General features: G+C 50.3%; 1 protein-coding gene across 1 annotated transcript in view; it reads right to left on the bottom strand.

Moving 5' to 3' along the window:
* SLC27A1 (solute carrier family 27 member 1) overlaps positions 1-9,738 on the bottom strand; it is a 37,554-nt gene extending 27,816 nt beyond the window's left edge. The window contains exons 1-2 of the mRNA XM_064280947.1: positions 9,573-9,738; positions 9,034-9,201 (exon numbers count right to left, since the gene is read on the bottom strand). Coding sequence (XP_064137017.1) covers positions 9,034-9,200 — 167 coding nt within the window. The 5' untranslated portion in view covers position 9,201; positions 9,573-9,738. The remainder of the gene's footprint in view (positions 1-9,033; positions 9,202-9,572) is intronic.
* Between the last annotated feature and the right edge of the window lie 9,240 nt (positions 9,739-18,978).

Here is an 18,978-nt window from a genome sequence, read left to right as displayed (position 1 = left end):
CTTCTTAAAAACAAACTTGGTGTAAAAAGAAAATAGAGAAGTGCCTTCAAATTTTAAAGGAAAATAACTGCCAACCTAGAAGTCTACATCTACACAATCAGTCATGTGTAAGGGTGGAAATGAAGACATTTTTATGCATGAAAAGTCTCAAAAAGTTAACTTCCCATGCAAGCTTTCTGCAAAAGCTAATGACGATATGTCCCAACAAATTAATGGAGGAAATGAAGGAAGAGGACAACAAGGGACACAGGAAACAGGATCCAACTCAAGAAGGAAGGGAGGCTAATCTGCGACAGGATGGCTAGGGACGGACAACCCCTGGCTGATTAATGTCTCTATACCAGGTGCAGAGGGCAACCAGCCCAGCCTGAACAAGTTTGCAGGCTACAAGAAAGACTTCTCCAGAAAGATGAAACTGATAGCCCATTTGATAGTCTGAATATTATGAGAAGAGGAAGAGACAACTATTGAGGAGCTTGGGCTTAAAGTAGAGATAAACACACTGAAAATTAATAAATATAAAGGCAACTAATAACCTCAGAGAAAAACATAAAGATTGCTCAGGAAATGAAACATGGCGATAATATACTAGATGACTCAACTGAGAATACCGTTAAAATCAAAACAACTTAAATGCTGATTACTGACCTAACCCAGATTATGATATGATAATGCTGGGAGGATGAAGAAATGGAAGAATTTGTGTGTATGCACACACATGCACGCACAGATTAAGGACTAATGGATAAAAAGATACCAAATTCTTATCTTCCATGGAAGGAGATGAACAGACCAGGCCTCAAACTAAAATAAATAAATAAGCAACAATTCAGAAAGAGGTGAGAGTAAATTCCACCAGCAAAGGGAAAATGTGGCCACTTTAGGTCACAAGCCTTGTAGAAGGCTTTGAGTCTTGCATTTTGATTCTTATGTGACTGATAAAAATTAAAACTAGGGTTAAAGCGGGAAGAAAAAAAGTCAGAAGAGGAATATAATGGAGAATGTGTGACTTTGTGAACACAGAAAATGAAGAGATCTGCAAATACTTTTGTAAATATATCTAGGGAAGGAGACATGAGACGTCTCTGAGGAGGGGAACTGTATGGTGGAGCCAGCAGAAAGAGGGTAACTTTTACTTCAAACCCCTCTGTAACCTTTGAATTTTGTACCATGTGTTATGCACATATGCATGTATTGTAAAAAATGAGTAAAAATGTAAAACATTAAAAAGTTGGCTGATTATACATCCATCTCCCTGATTAGATCCCAATGGCCTTGGGCACAAAGGCTATGTCTTGTAGGGTGTTGGTAAAGGCAGGATCTGGGCCACATGCTCTGCCTATAAATTCCAGGGTGAGTCATGGGACCAGCCACAGACAGCCAGGACAAACTGACAAGGCTCCTTCTCACCCACTCAAGTTATAACGTAGCAAAGATGATTATCCTCAGCGTTTACTGAACACCTACCAAGCGCCAAACACTGCGCTAACCTCATAGCCACTCTCCAAAGGAGGGCCCTAAGATCTCTTTTCAAGTCCCTTGGTGGTGCAAGTGGTGAACATGCTCAGCTGCTAACCAAAAGGCTGGAAGCTCAAATCTACCCAGAGGAGACTTGGAAGAAAGGCCTGGTGATCTACTGCCAGAAAAAGAAAAAAAAAAAACAGCCATCGAAAACCCTATGGAGCGTAATTACGGGCCCAAGAGACAGAAAGGGCCACATAAACCAGAGACCTACATCAGCCTGACACCAGAAAAGCTAGATGGTGCCCAGCGACAACTGACGACTGCCCTGACAGGGAACACAACAGAGAACCCTGAAGGAGCACGAGAGCAGTGGGATGCAGACCCCAAATTCTCATAAAAAGACCAGACTTAATGGTCTGACTGAGACTACAAGGACCCCAGTGATCATGGTCTCCAGACCTTCTGTTGGCCCAGGACAGGAACCATTCCCAAAGCCAACTCTTCAAACAGGACTGGACAATGGGTTGGAGAGGGATGCTGGTGAGGAGTGAGCTTCTTGGATCAGGTGGACACTTGAGACTATGTTGGCATCTCCTCCCTGGAGGGGAGATGAGAGGGTAGAGGGAGTCAGAAGCTGACGAAATGGACACGAAAAGAGAGAGTGGAGGGAGGAAGCAGGCTGTCTTATTAGGGGGAGAGCAATTGGGAGTGTGTAGCAAGGTGTGTATAAGTTTTTGTGTGAGAGACTGACTTGATTTGTAAACTTTCACTTAAAGCACAATAAAAATTTTAAAAAAAGAACCCTGTGAACCACAGTCCTACTCTCACACATGGGGTCAGCATGAGTTGGAATCAACTCGAAGGCGACTGGTTGTTTTAAAATCCCCATTTAAAGATGAGGAGCGGGAGGTTCAGAGAGGTGAATGAATACATTTAAGCAAGGCCAATGAACACACACAGCAAGTTGGGGGCGGAACAACCCAGAACCAAGGCCCCTTTGCAGGGCAGTTCTGCCCCGTCAAAGCATTTATCAAGGGTTCATCATGTTCCAGGCGGCAAGCCAAGTGCCTAGATTCACACAGCAGGCGCTCAATGCATGCTTCTCCAAGGAGGGGCCTTGAGGGAACTAGGGCTCAATGGGCAACACCCCACAGGCTGGCAGGGTGCAGAGCCATGGTTCCCCACCAGCCCCTCCGGCTCCTGCAGCGAAACTCCTGACCTCCAGCCCACACCAATACAGAGCATCCGTTGCCACTAGTACCAACACATCCGAGCCCTGCCCAAGGCTCCCTGTGAGTGAACTCCATAGAGCGCCTCAAGAACCCCTTGATGGGGTACTAGTGTTCCGGGCACGATACACCAAGGTGCTTGGCCTGCTGCCTGGAACATGGTGAGTACTTGATAAACTTTTTGAGCAGGAGCAGAGCCGCTCTGCGGAGGGGACTTGATTCTGGATTGTTCTGCTCCCGACTCACTTGGACATGTTAATTCACCTCTCTGAGCCTCCAGCTCCTCATCTGACAAATGGGGATCTCAGGACCCTCCTTTGGAGGGTGGCTATGAGGTTAGCATAGTGCTTGGCACACAGTAGCTACTCAGTAAATGCTGAGGAGAGGGCCATGAGGGAGGGCTGGAAACTACAGGAAGGAGCCCCTGCAAGAAGCCGCCCCGTTATGGTTTGAATTGCATCCCCCCAAAATACATGACGAAATTTTAACCCCCATATTTGTGGATGTAATCCCATTTGGGGGTAGTGTTTCCTTTGTTAACGAGGCCATATCAATGAAAGGTATGTCCTAAGCCAATCACGTTGGAGATATAAAAGGAGCAGATTAGGCACAGAAGCAGGGAAGCACAGATGAGGGAAGATGGTTACTACCTGGAGATCTCCAAGGAACTGAGGAAGAGAAGCTGAAAGAAACAAGGACTTCTACCAGAGAGGGCCTTTAGAGTCAGTGCCCTGAATTTGGGCTTCTAGCCTCCTGAAGAAAATAAATGTCTGTTCGTTAAAGCTGGCCACTTGTGGCATTTGTGTTACAGCAGTGTTAGATAACTAAGAAAGGAACCTGGTGGGGTGATAGCTAGACACTAGACTACTAACCAAAAGGTTGGTGGTTTGAACTCACCCAGCGGCTCGGTGGGAGAAAGACCTGGCATTCTGCTTCCATAAAGATATACATCCTAGGAAACCCTATGGGGAAGTTCTACTCTGTCACATAGGGTCGTCACGAGTTGAAATCGACTCAATGGCATCCAACAACAACGACAATGAAGATACTCCCTGGCCATGGTAGACACAGCCTAGAAACAGGAACTAAGCACCCACCTGACCACGCTCAGGATAAACACCAGGAGAGGACCTAGAGGTTACAAGAGCACTCCTGGGGCCCCACAGCCTGACTTGTCCTGTCCCTGCCCCCCTGTCCCCCTCAAAGCATCCAGCAGGAGTTCGCCCACATGGCTGGGCAGGCAGCAGGGCTCCAGTGCCCAATTCCGGCCACATGCCCGGGTGGCCCGCCTGGCAGCAGCCTCAAGCCACCCCCACCCTACAGACAAAGAGGCCACTGTCCAGTTCCAGGCCCTTCCGGAGCCTCTCCTCACCCCCCCTCCCCGCCCCGCTCCTCCAGCCCTCTTCTGTTCCTCTTACAGCCCCAGGGCTCTGGGGCAGGGAGGGATTGCCGGGGCAAGTGTGGCTGGATTTCATGCTGCAGACACACGAGTTTGGAAAACTGGGGTGGGCTGCTTAAATATTTTCTGAGTCTATGGTCTAAAGGCAGCTCCCCAGCACCCCCCTCCCCCAGCATGGCACCAAGGCTAAGAGCACTGATTCCAGAGCCCTGCCCCTCCTTGGCTGTGTGTCTCTGGGCATATGGCCTCAACCATCTGTGCCTTAGTTCACCCACTGGTAAAATGGAATTTGTAAGTAGTGTCCCATCCTGGGTGGTAAAAACAGTTAACATGCTCAGCTGCTAACCAAAAGGTTGGAGGTTCGAGTCCACCCACGGGTACCTGGGAAGAGAGAGTTACAATCAGCAATTGAAAACCCCACAGAGCATAGTTCTACTCTGACACACTAAGATCACTGTGAGTCAGAGTTGACTTGACGGCAACTGGTTTGACTTGGTCCCTTTCTCAGAGGAGATTCAGAACAGCACCTGGCACGCAGAGAAGGCTGTGCAAAGTGTATTAGTTAGTTATTGCTGTGTAACACATCCTGAAACTTACAGGCTGAAAACAAAAAGCATTTACTATTTCATAGTTTCTGCAGGTCAGGAATGAGGGCAGTGCAGCTGGGGGGACTCTGGCTCAGGGTCTTGCATGAGGCTGCAGTCAACGTGTCGGCCAGGATTGTGGGCATCTCAAAGCTTCGCTGGGAGGGGGGGGATCTGCTCTGAGCTCACTCTTGTGGGCTTCTGCACAGGGCTTCCGTACAACATGGTAGCTGGCTTCCCACACAGTGATCCCAGAGACAGGAAGGGGGCGGAGCCAGTCTTTCTATGACCTAATCTCAGAAGTGCCATCCCTTCACCTTTGCTGTGTACTATCAGAAGCAAGTCCTTACGTCCCACCCAAACACAAGGGGAGGGGATTGCACAACGGTGTGAGTTATAGCAGGTGGGGCCGTCGTCGGGGGCCATCTCTCGGGCTGCCTACTGCAGAATCCTTTGTTCATGAGATTCGGTCTTTCTTCCATCCCTGGGTGGTACAAATGGTGAAAGCACTCAGCTGCTAAGGAAAATGTTGGAGGTTTGAGTCCACCCAGAGGCAACTTGGAAGAAAGGCCTGGTGATCTACTTCCAAAAAAATCGGCCATTGAAAGCCCTATGGAACACAGGTCTACTCTGACACACATGGGGTCCCTGTAAGTAGGAATCGACTTGACGACAACTGATAAGTGGTTCCTATGTGCTAAGTCCTACGTCAGGGACCCTGAGTAAACCCAGCTCCTGCCTCAGGTACCATGGGAGACAGGGCCAGGCACAGACATATTAGGTGTATGGAGGCAGAGCTGGGTAAAGGGAGTGACTGGGGCCAGGGGGAGCCCAAGGAGGTAGGGAAGGCCTTCTCGCCACACAATAAACATACCCTGTGCTCCTGCTGGGTGACTGCCCTACACTGTGAGCAGGGCCACAGCGATGCCAAAACCAACGCTGTCTCTGCACCCTCACAGGGCCCAGAGTCTAGCAGGGGGTAAAGAGACCCAAAAATTGAAAGGCAAGAAAGCAGCCACATAAAATGATCCCAAATAATGAATGTTGCTAATGGCTACAAGTCAAGGTTTGGAGCCATGCTGCTGCCTTGGTTCAAATCCCACACCTGGGGAATCTTGGACAAGTTACACAACCACACTGTGCCTCAGTTTGTTCATCTGTGAACTGGGGCAGGAGAGTACCCACCTGTGGTGAAATGTGTTCCTTTATGTGGCCTCTTGCTTCGGTTCTTTGAAAAACAGCTTGAGAAATTTTTCCTCTAAGCCCTGAGGAGTTATCTCTGCCCAAGTTTTCTACCTCAGAGGGTTTGTTACTCTTGTCCAGGTTGATTGACATTTCCTGGGTAAGCTGTAAACAACTTGATGGTTTGGTACTTTTTGTCTGGTCCTGGGCTGCAGCTTGCCCTGTGACAGGTATGCACCTTGCAGGGATTGGTCAATATACTATACAAATGACGTGTCTGTGGCCTACCAAGAGGGGATTGGTCATTTCATGGCCCTGTTGGGACAGCCATACATTGAAATTCACAAGGAGCATATATATACACAGCCTACCCCACGGAGGTTTCAGAAAGGAAAGGACAAGAGGCAAGAGAGATGAGAAAAGAGAAGAAGCAGAGACAGAAGGTGAGGAACCTCCTAGAAGAGCTGTAACACAGGTCAAAGTCTGTAACACTGAAGACAGTGAGAGACCTGGAAGAGGCCCTGTGGTGGAGCCAGTGGCAACGGGCCCAGAAGGAGCCCTGTAGCAGAGCCAGTGGTGACAGTCCCGGAAGGCGCCCTGCAGCAGAGTTGGTGGTGATGGCAGAAACTTGCTAAGAATGCAGTTAAGAGCTGAGCAAGCTGATACACTGGCTATGAGCTGGTTAAACTAGCAATGGAGAGGCCAATAGCAGGCAGGCTGAAGGCAGAGAGGCCTGCATGACTGAGAGGGGGTGTGCATGACCAAAAGAAGGCCTGCCCAGCCGAAACGGGGTGTGCATGGCCAAGAGAAGGCCTGTCCTGAAGGGGCTGAAAGGAGGCTTACACAGCTGAAAGGGGCATGCATGGCTGAGAAGAGTTGAGAGAGCTGTCCCTGCACTGGAGAAGGGAGGGATGTCCTTTCCACTTTGGGGGAGCCTCCTAGACTTTGCCTACATGCTTCCTGATCCTGAGTTGCAACCCGTTGATCGTGATCCCGAATTTCTACCCTGTTACTTCCTTAGTAAACCACTTAAGTGTTAAGGATGGTCTGTGAGCTCTGTGTGACCATTACAATAAATTATCAAATCCAGCAGAGAAGTAGAGAGTGCTGTGGGGGGAATGGCTGGTGTCAGAAATGGTAAAGAAGTTGGTAAGTAGTGGTATGTCTGACCTCCACCTCATGGGTACCAGCTTTATCCTGATTCTGGTTCTTATCTGTAAGAAATCTTGACAAGTCTGGTGTTCCCAGAACACACCACTTTCTGGGTTTGTTGGGTAGGCTCGATTAGGTCACATGTGTAAAACACTTAGCAGGGCATCTGGCTTGAAGGGAGCTCTTGGTACATGTTAGCCATTCTGCCAGAGAGTGGCAGGGAGAGGGTCTATATAGGAGTCAGAGGAGGGTTCTCTGGAGGTGACATGACATTTAAGCCAAGAAAAATGAAGAACAGAAGGAAGAGAGATCCAGGGAGCAGGAACAGCAGGTGCAAAGGCCCTGAGGCAGGAGCAGAGACCAAGTGTGTTTCAGGACAATGAGAAGGTGTGCATGGCTGGAAGAGTGAGTTAGGGGGGAGAGGAGGGAGACAAGTCTGGGGATGTAGCCAGGGTCCTTGTGGACCATGGTAGGGAACGTGTTCTAGATTGCAAGGGGACCTGGAGCCATGGGAGGGTCCTGAGCAGGAAAGCTCAGGAGCAGTTCCCTGAGGGAGCCAGTATCACGGAGAAGTAGACCCAAGTGGTGTCACCAGGCAGGAGAAGGATCAGTGTGTCCTGGGCAGAGGGAACAGCCTGTACCTGAAATCGCAAGTTGACCTTGAGTCAGATGCAAGTATGGTGGTAGGGAGTGAGAGGTGGACTGGGGATGGGCCAACAGGGCCCCGAGCACCAAACTGAGAAGCTGTCTTTCTCCTGCAGGAGCTGGGGGGTCATGGGGAGTTGTGAATGGAGGGCAAGGTACGATCTGAATGTCAGAAAGATCTCAGGAAGGTCACTGGAAACAGGATGGGAAGGGACTGGGGTCATGGGCACTGAGAAGAAAGTGCAGATTACAGAAGTTTCAAATGGGTCGACCTGCAGAGGGACTCCTCCCAGCTCCACAATGATCCTGCCCCTCCCTAAGACTTGGTTTCCTCATCCTTAAAATGGGTTCAGTGCCTTCACTTTCCACAAGGACAGGGTACCCTGGAGGTGCTGGGGGAGTGCTCACATGTGGAGCTGTTAAAAGATCTGCTACGATGAAAATTCCCAGCAATGCCTACTTCCCCCAAGGTTCCTGCCTCCACCCCACAGGAGGAACCCAACATCTCCTATGAGAAAGCCCCTCAGAGACTCTTCAAGAATCCCTGCACACACCGCCAGAGTGCCCACAGAACCCAGCTTGTAGAGACCCCCAAAGTTCCCCACAGACCCCCACATTCTCCAAGAACACCCTGGCCATGCAAAAAACAAAACACCCAAACTTATTATTGTCAAGTCCTGGCAACCCCATGTGTTACAGAATAGAATTGCTCCATAGGGTTTTCTTGACAGTAATTTTTACTGAAGTATATTGCCAGACCTTTCTTCTGCAGTGCTGCTGGGTGGGTTCAAATTGCCAGCCTTGTTTTTTGTTAGTAGTTAATCGCAAACTGGCTGTGCCAACCAGTAACCTATCAGACACCCGTAAATAGCCCGTGGGAGACGCACGCCTTTCAGAGACCCTAAAAGTCCTGAGAGGCCCCCTCCCAGTCAGTCCTTTTCCAGGAACCCCTAAATAGAGGGTTGGCAGCCAATCAGAGTCCCTGAAGAGACTTCAAAGACCTCCTACATTCACCACGGCCCCACTGGCACACCCAATCCCCCACGGCTTCCCAAGCAGCCCCAACTCCCCGGAGCACCCACCACCTGCCCAAAGACCTCCAAGTTGTCCCCTAAAGCCTGCCCCCAAAATCACTGAGGTCTTCCAAGCAGCCCCAACAGCCCCAAGCACCCTAGAACCTATGAATCTCCCTCCAGAGACACCTCAGATTGTTTCCTGCAACCCCCCGAAGAGCCCCAAAGCCCCGCCCCCAGCCCCCGGCCCCCCAGCCCCCGGAGACACTCCCCAGGCTCGCCCCCAGGCCCTCAGAGCCCTCCAAGTCACCCTCGGCCCGACCCCAGCGCGCAGTCCCACCCCGGACCCCTCAAGCCGCACTCACAAGAGGTCCCGCCTCGCTGTCTTGCAGACGATGCGCAGGTAGCGCCAGCCGCCGCCGCCCACGTACACGCCGAGCGCGGCCACAGTGCTCCAGGTCCACGGGAGCCCCAGCAGCCTCAGCAGCGCCAGCGAGGCCACGGAGGCCAAACCCGCACCCGGAGCCCGCATCCTGAGGAACAGAGGAGCGCTCAGGCCGCGTTTGCCGAGACCTCAGGCCCCGCCCACGGCCAGCCCCCACGTGGCCACGCCCCGTGTCTGAGACTGGTTACTTTTTCAGGCCAGGTTCTGCCCCCAGGCTCCGGCTCCACCCCCAGACTCCAGCTCCAGGCTCATCCTAGGCGCCCACGTTTAAGCCAGCCCCGCCCCCAAGCATGGGATTGGCCACGTCCCCAGGCGAGGCTCCGCTCCCGAACCCCGGCGCCTCCCCACGTTGGGCAACAGCTTCCTAGCTCCTAGCCAGATTCAAGCTTCCCCCGACAATCGTTGAACAGGCCCCGCCCCAAACCCAGCCCTTCCACCCCGTTAGTCACTAGGACAGACCTTGCCCCTCGCCTTGATCTAGATGCCGTTCCGGGGCCCAAGCTGCAACCTCACGACTTGGCCCCGCCCCAAGGTAGGGCCATTTCTTCCTGGTCCAAGCCTGGCCCCGACCCCTTCCCGCTTACACGCTCTGGCCTCCATGCCGCTCATTGGACTCCGCCCCCAGCTTCGCTCTCTGGCCCCGCCCACAAACAAAGCCCCACCCTTCTCCGTGTATTGCCCTGCCTCTCGGCGCGGACCCCGCCCCGCCAGGTCCAGCCGCGCCCCCAAACCAGGCCCGGGTTCCACCCCAGCAATGGCCCCGCCCTCCGGCTTCGGCTGGGTCACCAATCTCCGAGCCTAGCTCCCGCCCCGCCGGCCCGCCCAGGCCCACTCCAAGGCCCTCTTCGGACCTGTGTTGCTCACAGCCCCTCAGCCGCATCACCGTGGCCAGCCTGACAGCCTTTTTCCGGAGGCCGCAACCATAGAGACGGCCCCGGGCCAGAGAGACGATGGCGAACGAGACCCGGGGGCTAGAACGGTCGGCCGGGGGTGTGGGGGGGAAACCGCTGCTGTCTCCATGGCAACCAAGCCTCTCCCCCTCCAGAGTCTCGCAGACACAAGTGTCCCGCAGCTGGTGTACGTGGTTCGCGGGCGCTCCTGGACCGTGCTCCAGATGGCAATCGGGATCTCTGTCCCAAGGGACTAGAAAACCCCAGTCCAGACCCAGGGCCCACCTGTGCTGAATTCTTGCCCCAGCTTGTCCCAAATCCAAACCCCAAACCCTTCTCCCTCTTAAACACACATTCCAGGGGCCCTGGGAGTCCTACAGTCATAGCCTAGGGCTTCCACACAAACACACACACACACACACACACACACACACAAACTCTTTGCCTTCGATTCCGATTCTGACTCATAGTGACCTTGTAGGACAGAGTAGAACTGCCCCATAGGGTTTCCAAGGAGCGGCTGGTGGACTGGAACTGCTTACCTTTTGGCTAGCAGCCAAGCTCTTAACCAGTGCGTCACACTCACACCCTGGGGCCCCAAAAAAGGTCCTAAATCCCAACCCCAAAGTTCCCTCAGGTAATATCCTATAAGCGGGCGGGCGGGCTGTCTGCTCCTTTCTATATCAGGGCCCCAGCTAATCCTAAATTCATATCCCCAAACCGACCCTTAACTAAATGCACCCACAGTACCCCAACGAATTTTGTAGCCCGCCGTTCTAAACTCTCACCCAGAGGCCCCCGAAAGCCCTTATCCAGACCCTGGCTCCAGCTGCCCACGTCCCTGTTCCCCGGCTGACCTGGAGGTGCCCACAGACCCTCGCCGGTTCCCAGAGACTCGGGCAGGTGGCAGGCAAGGACTGCTTGGTCCACCGAGATCCCAGCAGCCAAGGCTGGGCTCCAAACCCAGCTAAGCAGCGAGGCCGCAGGCTAGCCCCCTCTGGGGCCTCGTCCCCGCAGACTCCTGGGCCCTCCCAGGTGTGGCTACGCGCCACTCTGTCCCTTCTTCCAGCTGCCCTCCTCTGCCCCCTGCCCACCCCACCCCCACTTGTTTTCTCCCCTGCTTGGCCGACCTTCCAGCGCTCTCCTTGGGAGACGGCCAGGGCCGGCTTCCAGCGCGACTTGGAGGATAGGCCCGGGCAGGCATGCAGCCCTCACTCTGCCATTGGTCCTGCGGGCAGCCTGGGAATAGTGGAATAAGGGCTGGGCGGCAGATCCGGAGGCCAGGCCCAGAGCCAGTGCCTGGCCCTCGGCTTTCTGGGTCAGAGGTCAGCAGAGTCAGCCATGACCCCATAGGACAGCTGCAATCTCATCCTGCCAGGTACCGCTATTGCGATGACCCCATTTTACAGGCAAAGAAATCAAGGACTGCAATTCTTGCTCAAAGGGACACTGCAGCACAGCTGGGATTCATTCATTCACACATGTCAGCTGATTGCTGTCCCTCCTTCCTTCTCCACTCCCCCTCCTCCCCTGCCTTTGTTCACTCCCTAATCCCCAATCTCCTCCACCTTCCCCTTCTCTCCCTTTTTGTCTTCTGGTGTCTTCCTCTCCTCCCCTCTCTACTCTCCTCTCCTCCCCCTCTCTTTATTATCTTCCTTCTCTTTCATCCTACCCCCTCCTCCCCCTGCTCCCTCCTTCTTTCTCTCCTAGTCCTACCCTGTTTTGTCCTCACCACCTCTTTCTTCTTCCTCTCCCTCCTTTACCTCCCCCTCCCCTTTTCTTACTCCTCTTCCTCACTTTGCTACCCTCTGCCTCCTCCCCTCCCTCCCCTCTACCCTCCTCCTGCCCCTCCTCCTCTCTTTCTTCCTACTCCTGGACAGCACAAATCATTTGCCAGGTTGGTGGTTTGAATCCACCCCTGCAAAAGGTACTGCAGAAGAAAGGCCTGGTGACCTGCTTCAGTTGAGATTACAGCCAAGAAAATCCTATGGAGCACAGTTCTACTGTGTAACACATGGGGTCACCATGCGTAGGAATCCATTCCACAGCAACTAATAACAATGGCAACACTCTCCCCCTCCTTTTAAAGCCCTCTCCCTCCTCCTTCCCTCCCCGTCACCTGAGTTCACTGAGCCCTAACTAAGTGTGCTTGTGACAATCTCTTCCAACCCTGCGCACAGCTCTGGGGAAGGTCTCTTCCAGCACCTCAGTCCCACATCTGAAACTCCAAAATCCAAAAGTTTCTGGAAACACAGCTTTTCCTAATGTTGTAGAGAAAAATTTGAACGCTGTTTTAAGGTAAAATAGAGAGGTTTATTAAGGGTTTAAAACAATTGCATTGAAAAGAGAACCAGGTAGTCCCAGGTCGGTTTTGTTATGCAAGTATTCTTATGGGTTAAAAAGAGGAACCAAATCAGGGGGAGGGCAACTACAGGAAAATCAATGAATATTGTAATAATTACACTCTGATTTGTTACTGATTATTAATACTATAGTGAGTGATTACAAATAGTTTCGCAGGATGATTACATCATGGTCACAAGATGCTTACAAGTGTTTTTGTTATCTATCTTGCAAAAGTATCTTGTTGGCAACAACAGCACCCAGACAGCACTCTTCCTGAGTACATGTATTTTGAAGGGTGCAGATGATCACTTGGTCAAGGCCCTTCAGGGCGTATGGTTTCACATCCTGATTTTGACCGTCAAAGAAAGACGTGCTTTTCTCAAGAACCTTAGCTCTTAGACTAGAAATCCAGGTTAAAATTAGCGTGGTCGCCATATTATGCCTCTGTCTCACTGACTGCACTGACATTTGTGTTTTTCTGAGACACTAAATTGGTCCCAGAACTCAAGCAGAGGCCCCCTTACCTGCTCAGCCAAGCCGTTCCTTCCCTGTCGACACTTGTCCCTTTGCTGACAGGGCTGCCTGGACCACGGGGGCATCTCACACTATACAGCAACATTCACGCTTAATCACCTATGAGATCCCTGGTTTGTGCTCAGCAGCTCACCTAAAGGTTCAAACCCACCCAGCTGGACCACCATGGGTCGGAATTGACAGCAACAGGGCCTTCCTAAGCTCTGAAAAACTCCAAATTCCCAAATGCCACACAACTAATCCCATAGTGTTTGGGCGAAGGATTGAGGACATTTCCTCTCCCCATTTCACAGGAGAGGGAACTGAGGCCCAGACAGGCAGACAAAACTGAGGCTCGGGGGTTAAGCCAGGTTCTGCCCCTCTCCACGTGGGGGCCTTGGATGGCCACCTCTTCACCTCTGCTCTCTGGGTGACAAGACCTCCTTCCAGGGGTGCTGTGCATGAAATGTGTATTGATTACCCACTGTGCATCAGGCTTGGGGCAGAAATGACCAGAGAGACCAACCTGACCCTTGTGGGTCTTCACTCCAAGAGTGGACCTTGTTCTCGGGTCAGGTGCACAGTAAGTGTGGGCTCAGTCTGACTCAGGTGACTGCAGTGGTCTCTAGGAAGACCTCAGGCCCCAGCAAAGGGAGTTTGTGGAACTTTCAAGAAGAACAGCAGAAATGGAGCATATATTAAAATAAAATACTGAAAAAGTCATAGATACCGTGCGGAGGTCACCGTAAGAAGAATATGAACAGTGGGTGGAGTGAACATCTTCTCACGGCCAAGTTCAAATGTCCAAGTGTCTGAGTGTCCTGTGGCAGCCGTAACAAATGACCACAAGCTGAATGGCTTAGAACAACAGGAATTCATTCTGTCACAGCTTGGAGACCAGAAGTCTGAAGTCAAGTTATCAGCAGGGCTGTGCTCCATCTGGAAGTTGTAGGGGAGGATCTTGTCTCTTCCAGCTTCTGGTGGCTCCAGGCATCCCTGGCTTTGTGGCTGCGTCACTCCAATTTCTGCCTCCACTTTCACATGGCCGAGTTCCCTGTGTGTGTCTCTGCCTTCTCTTCTTCTGTCTCTTCTAATAACACTGGTCATTGGATTTAGGGCCCACGTGGATAAGCCAGGATGATCTCATCTCAATGTCCTTCACCTGATCTCATCTCAATGTCCTTCACTTAATCACATCTGCAAAGACACTTCTACCAAATAAGGTCACATTCACAAGGAGTCCTGGTGGCACCGTGGCTAAGCACTTAGCTGCTACGCAAAAGATCAGTGGTTGAAACCAACCAGTTGCTCCACAAGAGGAAGACGGGGCAGTCTGCTTCCAAGGTTTACAGCCTTGGAAATCCTATGGGGCACTTCTACTCTGTCCTGTAGGGTCGGTATGAGTTGGAATTGATGGCAATGGGTTTGGTTTGGTTTTGGTATTCAATCCACTACAGTAGAAGAAAGAGAGCAGGGGTTCTAATCTGGGGTGATTCTGCCCCTCGAGGGACACTGGACAGTGTCTGGAGTGTCACAGTAGGAGGACGTTACTGACACTGAGTGGGTGGAAACCAAAGATGCTGCTCAACACCCTACAGTGCACAGAACGGCCCAACTCCAGAGAATGATCCAGCCCCAAGTGTTGCCAGGGCCTCGGTAGTGAAACCTTGCATTAATTATTTGGGAATATATTGAGTTCAATCCCTAGCTCGCACCATGTTGTTGTTAGATGCTGTCAAGTCAGTTCCAAGTCATAGCAATCCTGTGTACAACAGAACAAAACATTGCCTAGTTCTGTGCCATCCTCACAGTTGTTGCCATGTTTGACCCATTGTTGCAGCCATTGTGTCAATCCATCTCATTGAGGGTCTTCCTCTTTTTCACTGACTCTCTACTTTATCAAGTATGATGTCTGTCATGGATTGAAGTATGTCCCCCCAAAAATGTGTGTATCAACTTGGTTAGGCCACATGTGGTTGTCCTCCATTTTGTGATTGTAATTTTATGTTAAGAGGATTAGGGTGGGATTGTAACACCACCCTCACTCAGGTCACCTCCCTGGTCCAAGGTAAAGGGAGTTTCCCTGGGGTGCGGCCCGCACCACCTTTTATCTCTCAAAAGATAAAAGGAAAGGGAAGCAAGCAGAGAGCTAGGGACCTCATACCACCAAGAAAGCAGCACTAGGAGCAGAGCGCATCCTTTGGACCCAGGGTCCCTGTGCCTGAGAAGCTCCTTGACCAGGGGAAGATTAAGGACGAAGACCTTCCTCCAGAGACAACAGAGAGAGAAAGCCTTCCCCAGAGCCAATGCCCTGAATTTGGACTTTTAGCCTACTTTACTGTGAGGAAATAAATTTCTCTTTGTTAAAGCCCTCCACTTGTGATATTTCTGTTATAGCAGCACTAGATGACCAAGACAAAGTCTTTCTTCAGGAACTGATCCCTCATGATAACATGTCCAAGGTACGTGAGACAAAGTCTCACCATCCTTGTCTCTAAGGAGCATCCTAGCTGTAATTCTCCCCTACATACAGCAGAATAAATTCCCAGTGGGTTAGACAATATAAACCAGGGTGATCCTCCATCTTCTGTGATATTCCTCCTGTCTCCCTTCCCACTCTGTGTGGATTTAAATGTGTGCTGTGTGCTAGGACCTCAGTAGGTCAGTTGATTAAAGATGCAAGGTGTCTTGGAGGTTGATGGAATCCCCTAACCAAGGGCTTCTCACCCGGGAGTAATCCTGCCCCCCAGGGGACAGTGGTGATGTCTGGGGACATTTTTGGTTGTCAGACTGGGGAGGTGCTACTGGGTAACCAGGGATGCTGGTCAACACTCTACAGTGCACAGGATGCCCCCACCACAGAGAACAATCCAGAACCAAACAACAGTGTTGTTTTGAGCCTCAACTCAGCAAACAGTGTTGAGGCTGAGAAGCCCTGCCTTAGCATGAGAGACCTTGTCTGTATGTCTATTCATCCATCCATCCCAGTGGTCTCAACTGAGGACGATTCTGCTCCCCTTCCCAGGGTATACTTGGTGATATATATGGAGAATTTTGTGGTTGTTACAACTGGAGGGAGGGGGAATGCTACTGGCATGGAGTGGGTGGAGGCCAAGGAGGCTGCTCAACCCACTACCACAGAGGACAGCCCACCACAGAGAATATTCTGGAACCAAATGTCAGCAATGCTGTAGTTTGGAAACTCTGGGGTGGAAGGAAGCCCTGGTCGGGTTTAAACCGACTCTGCACCCCAACAGATGCCTTTTGTTGTGATGATTCAGCCACGAGAATCTTTCTCTTTCAGGTAGGGCTTCCCTGTAGGATGGGACCAGATTTCCCTGACCCTGTGGGGCTGCTCTGAGGACAGGAAGCCTGTGTCTCATGAACACTGAAGCAGTGTGCCACGATCCAGGTCATTTTGCTCTTAGTGACTTCTTGAATTCACAACTGGTTGGGACTTTGCGGGGTTCTGGTGACATGAAAAGAATCTGGCCCGGACATTGGTTTTGAATGGAATGAAAATGGTCATGTCAGGAAAGGTCCCCTTCACAAGGCCTTGAGGGTGTGAATGAAACTCAAGAATGGGATTTTGCAGTTTTCCTTTTATTATTTAAAACCAGTGCTAAGAGTTTCTTCAGGGTCTCCTGTGTTCTCCTAAAAGCAAACAAAAACCACATGATGACCCCATGTGTCAGAGTAGAACTGTGCTCCACAGGGTTTTCAATGGCTGATTTTCAGAAGTAGGTCACCAGGCCTTTCTTTCAATGTGACCCTGGGTGGACTAGAACCTCCAAAGTTTCAGTTAGTAGCCGAGCGACACCCAGGGACTCCTCTATGCTTTCCTGCCCATTACCCATTGCCGTCAGATGGATTCCAACTCATAGCAACCCTGCAGGACAGAGTAGAGCTGCCTCATAGGGTTTCTAAGGAGCAACTAGTGAATTCAAACTGCTGACCTTTTGGTTAGCAGCCGAGGTCTTAAGCACTGTGTCTCCAGGGCTCCTTATGTTTTCCATGTCCCTGAAGAATCCTCTAGACCAGGTAATCTGGTTAGCTATCACCACATAACAAATCACCCCAAACTACCAATAGCTATCCACAACCCAAGTGTCTATCAACAGATATATGGATAAGCACGATGTGGTCCATCCATGCAATGGAATATCATTCACCCATAAAGAGAAATGAAATCCTTAGCCTTGTGGGGCAACTCAGTCAATTAGTACAACATAGTCCATAAAGACAATGTTCTACATCCTAGTTTGATGAGTAGCATCTGGGGTCTTAAAAGCTTGCAAGCAACCATCTAAGATAAAACTTTTGGTCTCTACTCATCCGGAACAAAAGAGAAAGAAGGAAAGCAAAACACAAAGAAGAAATTAGTCTACAGAACTAACAGTCTATACAAACAATGGCATTACTTACCTTGAGACCAGAAGAACTAGATGGTGCCCAGCTACCACCACAAACCATGCTGACCAGGGACTCAAATAGATGGTCCTGTATACAATGGGAGAAAAATGTACAGCAAAATTCAAATTCCTTAAAACAAAACAAAACAAAAAAAGCCACACTTACTGGACCAGTAGAGACTAGATGAACCCCTGAGCTTATCACCCTGGGATACCCTTTAAGTCTGTAACTCAAACCACTCCCAGAGGTCACCTTTCAGCCAAATGACAGATTGGTTCATGAAATAAATAAGTACCACCTGTGAGTACTTGTGCTCCTCTAAATAATCATCTAAATGAAAGCAAACGGTAAACATTTTCCCTAGATCAAAAATGAGAAGGAAAGGAGGGACAGGGAAGCTAGATTAAGGAAAACAGAACAACCAGAAGGGAAGTAATGAGAATGCTGATATATTGTGAAAAGTGTAAACAATGTCACTGAACAATATGTATAGAAATTGTTAAATGAGAACCTAATTTTCTGTGTAAACTTTCACCAAAAACACAAAAAAATATTTAAAAAAAAAAAAAGGAGAGAGAGAGAAATTAAGTCCTAATACATGCTACAACATGGAGGAACACTGAAAACATTATGCTGAGTGAAAAAAGCCAGACACGAAAGGCCACATATTGTGATCCAATTTATATTAAATGTCCAGAACAGGCAAATCCGTAGAGACCAACATTCATTAAAGGTTACTAGGGACTGGGGGAAGGGGGAAAAAAAAAACAGCTCACTGCCATGGACCCCATTCAACTCATAGTAACCCCATAGGGTTCCCAAGGCTGTAAATCTCTACAGAAGCAGAATGCCAGAGACTGCCACATTTTTCTCCCAAGGAGCTGCTAGGGGTTTTGGACCACCAGCCTTTTGGTTAGCAGTCGATCACTTTAACCACCATGCCACCAGAGCGCCTTTGCAGGGAGGGGAGATGGGGAGTTATTGCAAAAATGACACTGAATTTCTGTTTGGGGTGATGAAAACATTTGGAAATGGATAGCGGTGATGTTTCAACAAACAGAAGGAGCGCTGGAAATGCTCACTCATCTATGCCAAGAAATTTGGCACCAAACAAGAAGAAGTGGTGACAGCTGCACAACACGGTGAATCTAATTAATGCCACTGAATTGTACATGTAAAAAACCAAGCCAAATCCATTGCCTTCAGGTCGATTCCAACTTGTAGCAACTCCATAGGACAGAGTAGAACTGCCCCATAAGGTTCCCAAGGAGCGGCTGGTAGATTGAAACTGCCAACCTTTTGGTTAGTAGCCAAGCTCTTAACCACTTTGCCACCAAGCCTCCAGAAAAAAAAAAAAGGCAAAAGTTTTGTCATATATATATGTTGGTGTTGTTAGGTGCCATCAAGTTGCTTCCAACTTGTAGCAACCCTACGTACAACAGAAGGAAACACTGCCCAATCCTGTGCCATCCTCGCAATTGTTATGCTTGAGTCCATTGTTGCAGCCACTGTGTCAATCCACCTTGTGGAGGGTCTTCCTCTCTTTCACTGACCCTCTACTTTACCAAGCAGGATGTTCTTCTCCAAGGACTGGTCCCTCCTGATAATATGTCCAAAGCATGTGAGATGAAGTCTCGCCATCCTTGCCTCTAAGAACCATCCTGGCTGTACTTCTTCCAAGACAGATTTGTTCGTTCTTCTGG

Source organism: Loxodonta africana, chromosome 3 (assembly GCF_030014295.1).
Source record: "Loxodonta africana isolate mLoxAfr1 chromosome 3, mLoxAfr1.hap2, whole genome shotgun sequence".
Classification (NCBI taxonomy): domain Eukaryota; kingdom Metazoa; phylum Chordata; class Mammalia; order Proboscidea; family Elephantidae; genus Loxodonta; species Loxodonta africana.
Note: the sequence above shows the minus strand (reverse complement) of the source record. Positions and strands in the feature narration are given on the sequence as shown.